We start from the raw sequence: 14,142 nt of genomic DNA on the forward strand, positions 1-14,142 counted from the left end.
TATTCCTACATTGTCACAATTGTTTGTCAGAAAATAATTTCTTATGGTACATATTCTTGAGGAAATAAAAAGGGGGATAAAGAGGAAGATACGATCAGTGATTGGTTTCTTTTGTCTTTCAATTTGGAGACGCTAGGGGGCGATAATTCAACTTCTCATACAAAGTTTACAGGTCAAAGGCGAAAGTTGAAACAAATCAGCAGCGCTCGCCTTACGGAGGTCCGAAATGGCTAAACATCATCCAGATTTGATCTTTTGCAGGAAACAAGCCGGCGTTGGTATGGTTCAACCTGTTTCATCTCACCACTTATCTAATATTGTTTTTTTTATTGTTTTTTTTTCTGTTACTGGATGCACTTTATTGTTATTTTGCGCTAGAGATACCATGCTAGCTACCATGCTAACGGTTCCATCATGGATTTCATTGAATGTATGTTAGACATGGTGCTAGCTTAGAAATGTCTCCAGGTCCATTTCGCTTTCACCAAATATTATATTTCGGTATATTTAACAATAAGGTTTATTGTTAACAACGTTACATATTCCAATGTAGAAGGGTGTTATCAATGCGAATTCATGGCCTGGCTATACTGACTGGCTCTGACTACTTTGTTTTCATTCCTCAGCTATCGGGAGACTTTGCGAGAAATGTAAGTATTCCCTTCCCAATCCGGTACAACAGACTGAGTGTTTAAACTGTCGTGTGTTTTCCTCTACGTTAAAACTGCTACCATAAGTCGGTATTATTTTTTTCGTAGTTACGTTGAGGTTAGGTCCACATAATCAGGCAGTTTAATGTTTGCCTTCACACATGTTAATACTCCAACAATACCAAAACCCAATCATGCTAAAGCTAGCTAAATAAAGAAGTACTGGTTCATGTATTATACAATTAATTACATATGTATTACAACCTATTACAGTCTGTAAACATTGTTATTAAACGTTTGAAGCTATATCAAGCAAAATTCTCATTTCACATTATAGTCTACACTGTTATGTGGCTGCTGGAAAAGTAAGCAGCTCGACGATATCTGAGTTAAACTTGGATAGTTTCAAAAAAGATTTATCCTTTTATTTTAAAAACTGAATTATTAATGAAATTCCTATAAAATATCTCTTATCCTTCATTTCCCTGTTCCTCTCAGGTGATGGAAAGTGTGTCATCTGCGATTCCTATGTGAGGCCGTGCACGTTGGTGCGCATCTGTGATGAGTGTAACTACGGCTCCTATCAGGGACGCTGTGTCATCTGTGGAGGGCCGGGAGTATCTGATGCCTACTATTGTAAAGAGTGCACCATCCAGGAGAAAGATGTGAGTAAAGTGTTTGTGGATTTAACCAGGCCATATTTATGAGGTTTTTGTTATCTTGCATTACTTGTTATGATGTACCGACCCGTATAAAATATAGCACTTACAATTTAAACTTAGTAAGTACAAAATGAAAATGTTTTCTTTAACAATCTTTTTCCTGTTTTCTTTATAGCGAGATGGATGTCCAAAGATTGTAAACTTGGGCAGCTCTAAAACGGATCTGTTTTATGAAAGGAAGAAGTATGGCTTCAAGAAGAGGTGAAGACGCTACAGCCCAGTCCCTGTTTTAGTTTTTCAGCTTTTGCAGATTTTCTTTGAAACCTCGAGAAACATTTTTGACTTGTTAATAAAACTCTGTTTTATACTTTCTGTCTTTTTTTCTCTGTGACTTCTTACTTGCATATTAAGAGTCAAGGTTTTGAAATTTTCCTCATGCTCACACAATGTTCAATATGAATGGTTACTGAACTACACATAGACATGGGCTAGTTGAGCCATTTTACCCAGTAAATTCTATCAAGAATCTATTGAGTTTCAAAGTTAGTTCATTCTTCTTTGCCTTGGAATCAACAGTTCACAAAATGATACCACCTCAAGATTCATTTAGTTCATGTCCTGGAGCTTTTGATCATATACATGATCTTCAGCAGCAGGAGTTTGCCTAATGGCCATGAAAATGTACTTTAAGATCTTTTTATCCATAAAACAAAATTTGCTCTTCATCATGAACAAAGATGAACTTCCTGTTCACTAAACACTTCCATTTCTATAACTACACATGATACTGTTTAAACTCCTGATAGGTTGTCTGACAGGCTGAATGTGAACGTGTGCCAGTTGAAGATGTTGAGCAGTATCACTTTTAAACTGCAGCTTCTTTCCTTGCGTGTCCTTCAGCTTCCTCCAGCAGATGGCAGTGTTTCACTTTCACACAGTGGGCTGAAAACAACCAGTAGCAAGTTTCCTCTATAAGTGTAATATATTTTTTGTGGACTTGTGTTCAGATTGTTGAGAACCAAATTAAATGATGTTGAGGCATTGACAGATGAATATGTAGTATAGAGTCCACACACACATCAAATTTAAACTTTGATATTTTGAGAACGGTGCATAGATTGTACAATTTATATATTTATTTGTTTATTTATGCTTAGGTCTAGTCCGCCTGGAGACAGCTGGACATTTGGACTTGTCATTTAAGCTTTTAAAATAACTCTGTATTCATCATTTGGCAATGGCTAAGTGGACTTAAAGATGAGCAGTTCACTCAGAATATAAAGAAGCATGTCCTTAGGAAAGAACAATTACACACTTTTTCAACAAGGCTTTATTTATACATACTGTATATACAAGACAAAAGGTAGCCACACTTAAAATGCCAAGATGTTTCTTTACAAAGAAATACAAAGACAGAACCAGGAGGATTAAAAACAACCCCTCAAAGTTAACAAATTGACCTGTTCCTGGTAGAAGGCAGATGCAACCTCTATTATAGCAGAGAGCATTACAAATATTTAAACAAGTCAGGAAATACATAATCATTCATGTCAAAATGATACTAATAATTACACTTTGGAGACTGTATTATGGAGAATGTGACTCTTTCTTAACTGAAATTAATGAGGCTTGGAGTAAAATTATTTCCAGAAAATCCACTGGATAAATGTGGCGATCCTGACGTTTAGTTTTACTCTACAGAGAAGATTGCTCTTCATTTTTACACAAAAAGATGAGAATAGATGAAGCTGTGTTTACTGCTGGGTGTGTTGTTAATAAAATAACCCATATCAGTTTAGATTTAATTAAATTCTTCATAAATCGACCCCTCCCAAAAAAAAAGACTTACAGTGAATTCTTGGTAAAAAAGTCTATAGTGGAAGCACAGCAGAAAAGACCACCTTTCCCTTTTTGTCAGAATTGGACAGTTAAATAATCCTGGGTAACAACTTTTGATTTTTGGATATGATTTTCAACAGTATAACCCCTGTAAACCGCCAGACTGCACCCTGCATTGAAATGGCTTTAGACATAGAAGACATTTTTATATTTCGAGGTTCTTTATTTTATAAAAAAATAAAGATGCCCCAATACAGTCTGTATTTATTGAGACTTCTTGGTTTGTCAAAAAATAAAAATTATCAGCTGGCGACAGCACTGCCAGCTTCCAAGTCTGAGAGAGAATTTCTGAAGAAGTTCAGACACAAATGAACTAAAAAAAGTTGGGTGATAAGTGAGTCCACCAACACACCCCAAAAAACTTAATAGATTATTCAATCTAAATGCAAATACATTCCAGTCAAGGGTTTTGAACATCTTTACTGTTTTGGTTGTTTCAAGGAATGCACCTGTAAATTTACTAGAAATATGAGCTTGATTACTTTAATAAGAGCTGTGTAGTAGACGACATCAACAAAAATGTCTGTGTTTTCAGGCTTAACGAGTTTAACCTTTCACCACCAGCTGCCTTTAATGAAGCAATAATTAAAGAGCAACATTAGCATCTAACAAAGATGAGACACTGCCATATAAGGGCAAATGTCAGCTCTTCAAGAGATGATAAGCTTTAAGGAAATTTACAATTTAATTGCTTGATATTCACTCAAACTAAAGAGAACCTGTTCAAAAACTCAACTGGCAATGTATCTGAGTTCTCATGTCCTACAAGACTGAACACATTTGTAAAATATTGGAAAAAAAAAAAATAGAGCATCATTTTAGACTACAACTATTTACAGTACATGCATCAGTGGGTTCTACACACAATACTTCTGAAGCGTTTCTGACGTAAATGGACGAGTCACATGACAACCTACAGAGGCTCAAGCAGGCGTCTTACTCAGTGACAAACACAGCACGAGAGCGACTGCAAGACATACATTGAAACAGGGAGAACAGTTTTTATGTACAGCCCTGTGCTGCTGGTAAGGAGTTCTTTTATGTGAAGAGAAGTAAACATGGCTGCATTTCTTTCAGCCACGTCACTGTTATCCCCTGAAGAAGCTTAAGTTAGTGGAAATGTCACAATCAGAAGTTTTTGTGAGGAAAGAAAAGCCCAGTTCTCTACATATCTGCCATACTAATAGAAATTTGAAAACAAAAAAATGGACATGTGGGTTTCAGAAGTCATTAAAATGTGCAAAGAACTGAAAGCAACCTGCAAACCAGTTTATTTCTACAATATCATAAAACTGACTCAAAATCTAGTCTAAACTATTGTAACTGCTGCCTAAATGTCAACCATCTAAAAAATTGAAATAAAACCCACAGTTCATCACAAATGATCTCTTTCGGCCAAAGGCATACAAAACATGATAGAAGTACACTACATGAAAGAGGTGTACTGAAGAAGCACTTGAATATCTTCTCACATTCATCTCACTCACATGGATGGCAAACAGAAGTCATAAAAAAAAAAAAAAAAAATAAAAAAAAACAGATATCAGGTCTTAACATGCTGTTGCGTCTCCATGGCAACAACAGTCACGCCCTCACGTACGCTCTCTTCCTCCTCTTCTTCATCTGATCGATTCTATTGTTCTCACATACCAACCCTCAATGGTTTTGATTTATTGATTCATTAGAAAAATAAATGAATAAATCAGCTGTTGTCTATTGGTCTTCCGGCATCGCACTTGAAAGAGAAGAGAACAAGGATGAATGAGGAGGGAGGGAGGGAGGGAGGAAGGAGAGAGGTCAACATTAAGCATCGGGAACATGATTCACAAGATCACAGGGTTTGGCTTGTGTTACCTGATTAAATATGTATTAGACCACGATAGGTAAGTTAGTCAATCAAGGGTCTGGCAGTGTGTGGGGAATTAAGAAACTATTGTAGAGTATTTGCCAATACAAGATACATGAAGGCTTAGTAAGGCTTCACTGTGTGGCTATTATTTTGTTAATTAATCCAAATAACTGTAATTTAGGCTGCCTCCCTGTTCAACTTTTTGATGTCATTGATATCCTTTTCATATACAAGCAGCAGGCATCGCACTAGTTTACTGAACCTGCATTCAACCCACATTTTATCCGATCCTATGAGACTGGACGAGTCAGGGGGTCAATAAAATGTCCTTTAATACATTATATTCCCATTCCAAAGATGGCGTGTATCACCGGAGGAGGGTCAATGTCAGGTCAGATGACACATTTTTGTCTTATTTAACCCACACCACTGGCGATCCCAACAGGTGTACTATTCTCCCTCCCTCTCCTCTGTCTATCTCTGGCCAAACAACAGCCGAGCGGCTTCTTTTCAACAGTAGTAGATTTGGTATTTGTCAACATAGCCAACAATCAGGACTCAACGGTGTCTCTAACCTGGTTTGTATAAAACAAAGTGACTGATATTTTGCTGTTTGCTACATGGATGTCCATTTACAGTTTCATATGCTTTATTTTGGTCCCTTACATTGATCCAAATTTGGCTTCATAGCGACCCACAACGTTTTTGAAGCGGCCGCACTCCTTTCGTAACTCTGCAACCTCCGACCGCAGCACTGCATTCTCACGCTCCAGGAAAGCTGCTCGGACGGTGATCTGGTTCTCCTTTAACCTGCGGGCGTCACGTGAGCGTTTGGCAGCTACGTTGTTCTTCTTCCTCCTCTGCCAGTACTTATCATCCTACAGAGGTGGAGAGGAAAAAAACAAACAAAAGGGATCTGTTGAGTCAAAGAAACACGACATCACACCTTTTTATCAACGCATTAGCCGCGTTACCCAAGTCTGACCTCAGCTTAGTTTGTAATATGGCTGACAGCCAAGCTCCTTTGTGCATGTAAACAAAACCACTGTTCTCTGGTGGACGGGAAAGGGAGGAAGGCATCAGATTTGAGATTATCAGATTGCTGAGTCACTGTGAGTTGCTAGAAAAGATTCACTGTGACATGGCCTTGTTTTTTTGCTATGTCTACTTCCCTCACACCAATCTGGGAAACTGGCTGATGAAACCACAAGGCAATGAAGTTGTTTCACTGTATTTCATTAAGGTAGCATGATTTTATGATGGCATCGAATTTCACGGACAGCTAAATTAGAAGTGAATATTACACCTTAACATGTGCACGGACCAACATGAATTAGCAAATGAAGACAACATATTTCCAATTCACTGCTTTACACTTCAAAGAAGTAGAGCTTATTTTCTCTGCTGTTTTGCTCTCTAAAAAAAATTCTGGAAAACAACATCAGTAAATGTTTCCAAATGTAAACTCATTACAAAAACTAGAGTGAACAACCCTACATGTTGATCCCTGCTTTATGCTTTAGTTTGCCTTTTTGTTGTGGTGTTTTCTATAAAACAAACTACACACACTGTGAAACAAACTGCTGGACTGTTGGCACAAAGGCAGGTTTCTGTGTTTAAGAGGCGCCTCGTCCTCTCCCAGCATACCTTCTGTTCATCAGGCACAAACACCTTCTTGGCCTTCTTGATCATAGGTTGTGGTTTGAGCTCATCTTCAGTGAACTTGTGTTTGCGTGGGTCAAACAGTTCACCCCCAGGCACACTTGACAGGACCAGGTCTGTGGGATCAGGCTCGTAGTTGATCTCAACCTCAATCTCATCAGGGTCGATGGGCTCGGGGGACGCTCTGTCCTCTTCAGTGGTCACCTCTGAGCAGACAGAAGAGGAACACAGGAACTGAAATATTAGATAGCTGCAGATCAAACTGAGGGTCAGCAACACATTCGGCAACATACGTGAACTAGCCAGTTCACATCTGTCTAACTGGTCAATTAAGAGGTAATACTGGTTCACAGGTGCCCCACCCTGAAGCTAGTATTGTTTTTCGTAAACTCTGCTGTGTATGGGGGGTGGGTGACTGAGTCTGCTGATAATACTGTGCTAAACTCTACTATCTTTGCTATGCATGAGCAGCAGCATCTATTTCTGCCATCTGTTGCCACTTATGGCTTCTTTCAGGACTGAGTGACATTCTGACTTCACACCAGCGTCACAATATGTATCATGTTTTCCAGACATCTCAGCCAAATAAATAAATATGACTATTATACAGAAACTGGTTGCAAGGACTTTTATGCTAACTGACAGACGGGAAAAGTTAATAGTGGATAGAAGACTGAAGCGCCAAATGTCTCTTTCATTAATGCAAGCACATTCAAGTCTTCTAATTAGGTCAATCTATTTCTGAGTGTAGGTGGTATGACACAGCAAACTGCTTCACTACACCCCCATTCCAAAGCACTAGAATTTCACTTGTTGCAATTGATCTCAACCCAAACAACAGGTTTTCTGTGAGGTAAAATAGCTACTCAGCAAGAAGTAGTGAAACCCTGTAGCCCTCTAGTTTCTGATCCTACCCCCTCCACTCACCTGCAGTAACATCACAGATGATATCAGAGTCACTCTTGGTGATGATCACCACTTCCTCCTCACACCGGTCCAACTCCTGAATGGGCAGCAGGGCCACTGGGGACACATTTGCTGGCCTGGTCACCTTTGTCTTTGCAGAGAGAGCAACCTTAGTTTTCTCTGTCTTGGTGGCGCCGCCTTCTGTTATGCTCTTTAGGGAGTCCTCGTCAAGCGAGGTGGGGATGCCGTTCTCCATAAGGAACTCCTCCAGGTCCATGTACTCCAGGTGGAAGTTCTCACCATCGTAGGGAATGGTCTTCTCCCAGATAGCAGGAGTCAGGGCGGCTGAAGGACCCATATCGCTTCCTCCTCCCCCCAGCTCGGCATTTTCTCCCAGACACAGCTTTTCCTTGTCAGTGTCTGAAACACAGAGAAAATACAAGGAGTAATTTTTTAAAAAAAAAATATGGATAGATATATTTGCCCTCACATTGTAAACGAAACACAGTTTAGTGTTTTATCATATGGAGGTCAACAGGAAAGCACCCTTTGTTAAGCAGCAGGACATGTTTGGTTTTCTTTTCCAAAGAGACCCCATTCCAGAAATGTCCCTAAGGCCAGAAAGCCGAGTGCTTCTTTTTTTCTTCCTTTTTTATTGCACCTTTCACAGTAACAGGGATCTCTCAGTCTCCAGAACTACTACACATGACAAATGCAATTCTCCACTGCGACCTACAACAATATATCTCAACATTTTGACAAGCCAAGCTTTGCTGAGGTTTGTCGGTCTGTCTGAATATTAATATTCGATTTCTGATTTTTTTTTACTATTGTAGAAAGCTCTGATTGGATCTATGTGAACATGCTCCAAATGCTCTGTTGATCCCTTATGGGACAATAACAAACAGTTATAGCGTAAGTGACACGTGAAAATATCATTAACATTACCAAAATAACTATGGTATAAATGTTAACAAGTAAATGGAAACATGAGCAACTTTTACCACTTTGGAGACGTCACGCACTTTCCTTCACATATCCGTAACTTACACTTCTCTACCAACAAAATATGTGGTCACTGAAACTGTGTTTTTAACCAAAAACAGCATTTAAAGTCAGGGGCGTGTCTAGAAAAGCCTGGATGGTGAGGTGGGTCACAGATTACAGAGTGGAGAGGCCTTTGTAGTGTGTTCAACATATGGTGTCAGTGTATGCGGTGTCCATGTTAGTACCGTTGCACATACGTTATCACGTCCTTCACAACAAACCGTTCACCCTTTCCCCTCCGTCAATTTACTGCACTTACCGTCCTCCCCGTCCAGTATATTCGGCGGAGGCATTTCCATTATTTTCTTCAAAACAACCGGGAATGAGCTAGTGGCCCCGGTGGCCGTTTCCAGTGTGATGAGAATTGGCTCTCCCGACATTTTTCCCCCCCTTGTTGTTGACGTTAACCGCGTAGTAACCGACAAAAGAAAAAGCTAGCTCAACGGTTGTCCTGTTCGCTCGACGAAACTAGCTAACTGACGTCGCTAGCTGTGTCCAACGGTTTTACACGCACAAAATTCACGAAAAAAAATACAACAACAACCGTCAGTGCATCCCGGGCTGCTCGCTGCTTTGACCCACTTCTACGGAAAATTTAGTACTCATGGGTTTTTGGCGTCGTGAACAAACTGTTCCTTCTGGTTAAACATGTCCACCCCGCTGAAAGCTGATTGGCGGGCTTCGCCTCATCCTCATGAATATTAAATGAGCCGGAGAAGGCAGGGGCGGGGACTGTGAGGACGAGCCAATGGCGGTTGTCAAGTCGCAATTACCTGAGATCTCATTGGTTGACCGAGTTATATATGTTTCACTGAACATATTAAGAGAAAAACGTGTCTCGAGCAAAAAAAAAAAAAAAAAAAAAAAATATTGACATGATCCATATAGCTATACTACGTGGCGTAGACCCAACGTGTTCCTGCAGGGAACCGCTTCCTCCATTCATATATTAATATTCATCACTAGGTTTTAAACAGGTTTTCCATGTTATATGAACCGACATATAAACCGGCTATACAACTTCCAAGTAAGGCACAATTAGTCATCAGTCTATGCAGTGCTATCACATCATCTTCAGAAATAAGTATTAAGACACGATTTTTAACTTGCAACTTCAATTACTTTTCAGCTTCAAGAAAAGGGCAACGCCCAAGAAGAACATACAGGACGTTGCTAATGTACAGCAAGTCTCTTATGTTGCTGCACCAACACCGCTCCGCTCACATGCAAAAGCACGTGCAGCTGACATCCTTACATATCTGTAGGCGCCGTCCAATAGAGGAGCGGACATACAGGGACATGCAGGGAGGGCGGCGCTCCAGTGTTGGGTGTAATTGGCCTTGCAAGTAGTGCCTTGAGCTTTAAGTTACGGCATCCATATGCAAACTGCTGCAACCAAGAAGACCAAGACATGCCAAGGGCAAAGATCTGCATGTTAATGTCGAGTCCTAATCCTGTGTTGCCACAACAGCACGAAACATACATGGTCTCACAGAAACTGCTTCATTTTGATATGATGGCTGATAATTCTGACACATCAGCTTTAGGCATTAGTAAAGAGCTTGTTTTCCAAAAAAAAAATATATATATTGCTGGATTCTCCACTATAGACTCATTAAATCATACTCAAAAAAATAAAAAAAGTTTTTCATTTCATCATTTTTCATGTATTAAAATGAAAAACAGAACAGAATGTACTTGCAAACAAAGCAGGAAGTACATACATTTGATCTTCAACCAAACATGATACTGATGCAAGCACATCTTGCTTTCTTTGACAGATGAACGCATTTTAAAAAAAAAAGAGGACATACTCTCCACATCAATGGTCTTTTCAATGTGTGCATTTGTGGCACTAAATAGATTTCTTCAGTATGTTCCTGCACCAACATCGCTGCATTAATAAACTGCAAGAAAAGGCAGCTGTGCACACTATCCAGTTGATAAAAGCTAGGATTTTAAGGTGTTGCAGAGAGGGGGGGGGGTGTTTTCCACACGTGCTGCTCATATGTGTCACGTAAAGAATCTGTTTTTGGCACAACATTACGAGGAGACAAAACCTTCAAGGTCAGCTGCTGCAGTACGTGCATGAGCTCGGTGAAGGTCGCTGGCTTCATGCTGAACATCATCTTTTAACAGACCACATTACCTCATTTAAAACTTCTGGCAATACACGCAAACATTTCTCCCGTTCACTCTAGAAACATTATCCTTATGTTTGCCACTATGATACACTATGATAGTGTAAGAGTATAATGGCATTTTACAAATTTTCAAAACCTGAACAATAGTTGATAAACTTTTTAAAGATTTTTTATTTTTATTTTAGACCTAAATGACAATCACCTAAAACCTTGATGTAGAGTATGTACAATAAAGTGAGAAAATCACTTTAAGTCTATGCTACAGTCTACATCACAAAAACGAGATGAGGCACTCTATTTCAGCGAGGCTCTGCAGAAACTAGAGAACAAGATTTATAGAAAACCACTTTAATTCAACCTTCATGATGTGCTTGAGCTGTGAAACACAGACATCTCCCCTGCTATTTTACATATACACACTCAAACTGCGACTTTCAAGACATTGAAAGAATACACTTTCAATTACATCATAGACTGAAATATTATTCCTTATATTGACATCAATTATATATTTAAAAAACAAAACAAAACAGAAAAAAAAAGTCCATACACGCTAAAATCAAATATGTTTCTCTATACCTTTGGGTGCTTTTCTGTGGCAGACATAACACATTATACAGAGTTGTTGAAAACCTCCCACTTCCTGTGGGATATACTGTGGAATTTATAGCACATTTGACCTGTCAACAGGTGCAGACTCAGGCTGTTTTGGCTCAAGTGGCGGCATGGCAACAAACCTAGTGTTTGACCATAGTGCTATCTTTAACTGTCAGGCAACTTTAATGAAATGTGAATGGATTTCTCTAAAAACAAGCTTCGTCATCATGACCGCAGTTTTCTACAAAATGAATACAAAAAGCCAAGATTTCACAGGCATGACACTTTAAACGAGATTAACATGTTCATACACTATACATACATGTACATTCCTGAATGTATTTGCTCTGCTTTGTTGACAGCTTTATGGATTATGTGTGGTGGCTCAGAGACCTACATGCAACCTAAACTCAGAGGGAAACAGCTGTTGAGACCCGCATCAGATCATAGACATATAACTACAGTATGTGACTCACAGTGCATAAAGTTAAGGTGCCACTTTTAACAACATAATCTAGAAATACAGATGAACCTTTCAAAGTCAAGTCTTTGTAAATCTGCTCCATCCTAGTCACCTGTGTGTGTGTGTGTGTGTGTCTCATGTGCAGCCCATGGGGGCTCAATTTACGGTCACTGGTACTTTGACAGATTGCTAGAAGACTGTTTTTGCAAGCACTGCAGCCTATGATCATGGCCCACAAACTGCATCATAATAAAAGGAGCAGTTCATCCAAAATTAAAATTTCACCACCATCTTTGTGTAACTTTCAAAGTCATAGTCATGGACCTCATAACTTCATCTTGAGCTCCTCCCAAACTACTAAAGTTTATGTGACTATTTTTGGACAGCTCTGAACACCTAAAAATAATTAAATATCTCCAGATAATTTGTGCAGCAGTGAATCCATAAAATACCTTATTATTTACTCATTATGATAAATAGTGGCAAATGAACTATAATCCTGAACCTTTCACTTGTATGGAAGAAATAAAAAGGTGATTAAGACGTCATTAATTATACTTTGAAAGAGTCAGACATCTGTTCTGTGGGGTTCTTCAGAAGCTCGTATAACAAAACACAGACTGAGAAGTGATTATAAAATCTTGTTAAAAACGGGGCCAGCAGCATCAGCACAGCTCTCAGTGTAATGAGATCATATGACCCTAATCTGATTTATCTAAATATGGCCCAGAGAAGGCAAACAGAGCCACCTAGTGATTTAATCAAGAATCTACAAAGCCCACCAGCCTCTTTCTCCATCACACACACACACACACACACACACACACACACACACACACACACACACACACACACACACACAGGTGACGAACAGATCCACACAGACTGACCTCCACGAGTTTTTTTTTTTTTTACCAGAACATCCACTTAGTACCACAGACATTAGACATTAACAGCCATAATCTTCTTCCTTATCAGTGGGTAAACTGTTCTCTTTTATCTGGTCAACAGTGGACAGGATCTCCTTAGGGAAGAAAGCAGCATGTTTAAACCATCACCCACTGAATGTGTCCCTCTGAGAAAGTTACTGGGCTCCAGTTGGTGTTAACATTTTAACCTCACTATGTATGGACGGATATTTCTTTAATAAGTGTTATGAGTATTAATGCGGAGAAAAAACTAGGGGCTGACTCTGACAGTTTATGTACAATAGTGAAGATGAGTTTGGGATCATGGATCCTCTGGGTAAGATGGTCAGGCTGGTGGAAACATCTGATTCAGCTGCAGCAGCCAAAGAGAGATGATCAGAAACTGTTACCTCAGTGATGACATTTTAAATGAACTGCATTAGTTATTTCCCTGCACCATCTTAATGTCACCACGTAATTAATCCCCAAATCCATGACTGCTAAATATAGCTACTTTTATTTCGAAAGTACTAACAGGACAACACAGCTGGAGAATCCGTCCCTGCATTGTTTCTGTTACCTGTTGGAGCTGTTCAACAAGTATGTCCTACATGGCTTCCCTTTTATGAATCCTGTTAACATTTGCGTTTTAATTAAAGCCAGGGAGCAGATCTCCACAGTCCAGCAAAAGGCACAAAGTCCCGTCCAGATCAGCTGACAGGGATTACGCAACAGACACGCAGTTGTTTGCAGAAATGCATGAATCAGTTTTCAAAACGCTCATTCGACATCAGCGACTTTCTTTGCATAAAAAAAACCAAACGGTGCTGCAAGTTATTTAAATCACAAAACTCCGAGAAACCACATTTCACAGTTTGATGTCACTCACCATTTTCGTCAAAGTTCGGGAGAGTAAATGGATGCTCAAGAAGAGACCTGAAAATCTCCGGGATCTCTGTAGTCATTTTTTTTTTTTTTTTTTTTTGACCTTTTGCAATTAAGATCAATAAAATGTTTCAGAGCTGATCAGCAGCTCATAAGAAACAATATTAGAATCAATAAGCAACAAAAAACGCAGTAGATCCCGGAGGCAAATCGGTGGCTGACAGCTCAACTAAAGTGTTTGGGATATTAAAACTCTGAGGGTTCACACACCATGACAAGTTACTTAAGGCAGTCAGCGTCTCACCAACAGCCAATCAGCAGCGCGCTTTCTGCCGGCGATCGACGGAGAGAGCGCCGATTGGCCAGTGTCTGTGTCCATCACAGCGATGACAGCCAATCCCGAGCCGTGGCTGAATTACCTAAGGTTAAAAAAAAAAAAAAAAAAAGTGTATACGCTAAAAGTAGGCTAG

At 39.5% G+C, this 14,142-nt stretch overlaps 2 protein-coding genes across 4 annotated transcripts; one reads left to right on the plus strand and one right to left on the minus strand.

Moving 5' to 3' along the window:
- The first annotated feature begins 130 nt into the window (after positions 1-130).
- On the plus strand, positions 131-1,684 carry phf5a (PHD finger protein 5A). Its single transcript, XM_023395582.2, has 4 exons — positions 131-278; positions 627-650; positions 1,149-1,315; positions 1,488-1,684. Exons 1-4 carry the CDS (start codon positions 227-229, stop codon positions 1,575-1,577), a joined length of 333 nt encoding a protein of 110 aa, XP_023251350.1. The 5' UTR covers positions 131-226; the 3' UTR covers positions 1,578-1,684.
- A 940-nt stretch (positions 1,685-2,624) lies between these two features.
- On the minus strand, positions 2,625-13,925 carry tefa (TEF transcription factor, PAR bZIP family member a). 3 transcript variants are annotated; one of them, XM_023395551.2, is made up of 5 exons: positions 13,677-13,924; positions 7,650-8,048; positions 6,708-6,928; positions 5,727-5,938; positions 2,625-4,946 (listed from the first exon to the last, which is right to left on the minus strand). In XM_023395551.2, exons 1-5 carry the CDS (start codon positions 13,750-13,752, stop codon positions 4,925-4,927), a joined length of 930 nt encoding a protein of 309 aa, XP_023251319.1. In that variant the 5' UTR covers positions 13,753-13,924; the 3' UTR covers positions 2,625-4,924. The 3 variants fall into 3 exon arrangements, with proteins under 3 accessions (XP_023251319.1, XP_023251318.1, XP_087026989.1); XM_023395550.2 differs by lacking the exon at positions 13,677-13,924 and adding an exon at positions 8,935-9,304; XM_087170863.1 differs by lacking the exon at positions 2,625-4,946 and having other exon boundaries at positions 5,723-5,938; positions 13,677-13,925.
- Positions 13,926-14,142: the final 217 nt, after the last annotated feature.

Source organism: Seriola lalandi, unplaced genomic scaffold (assembly GCF_002814215.2).
Source record: "Seriola lalandi dorsalis isolate HSWRI2012SDOR001 ecotype SW California unplaced genomic scaffold, Sedor1 jcf7180002054965, whole genome shotgun sequence".
Lineage (NCBI taxonomy): Eukaryota > Metazoa > Chordata > Actinopteri > Carangiformes > Carangidae > Seriola > Seriola lalandi.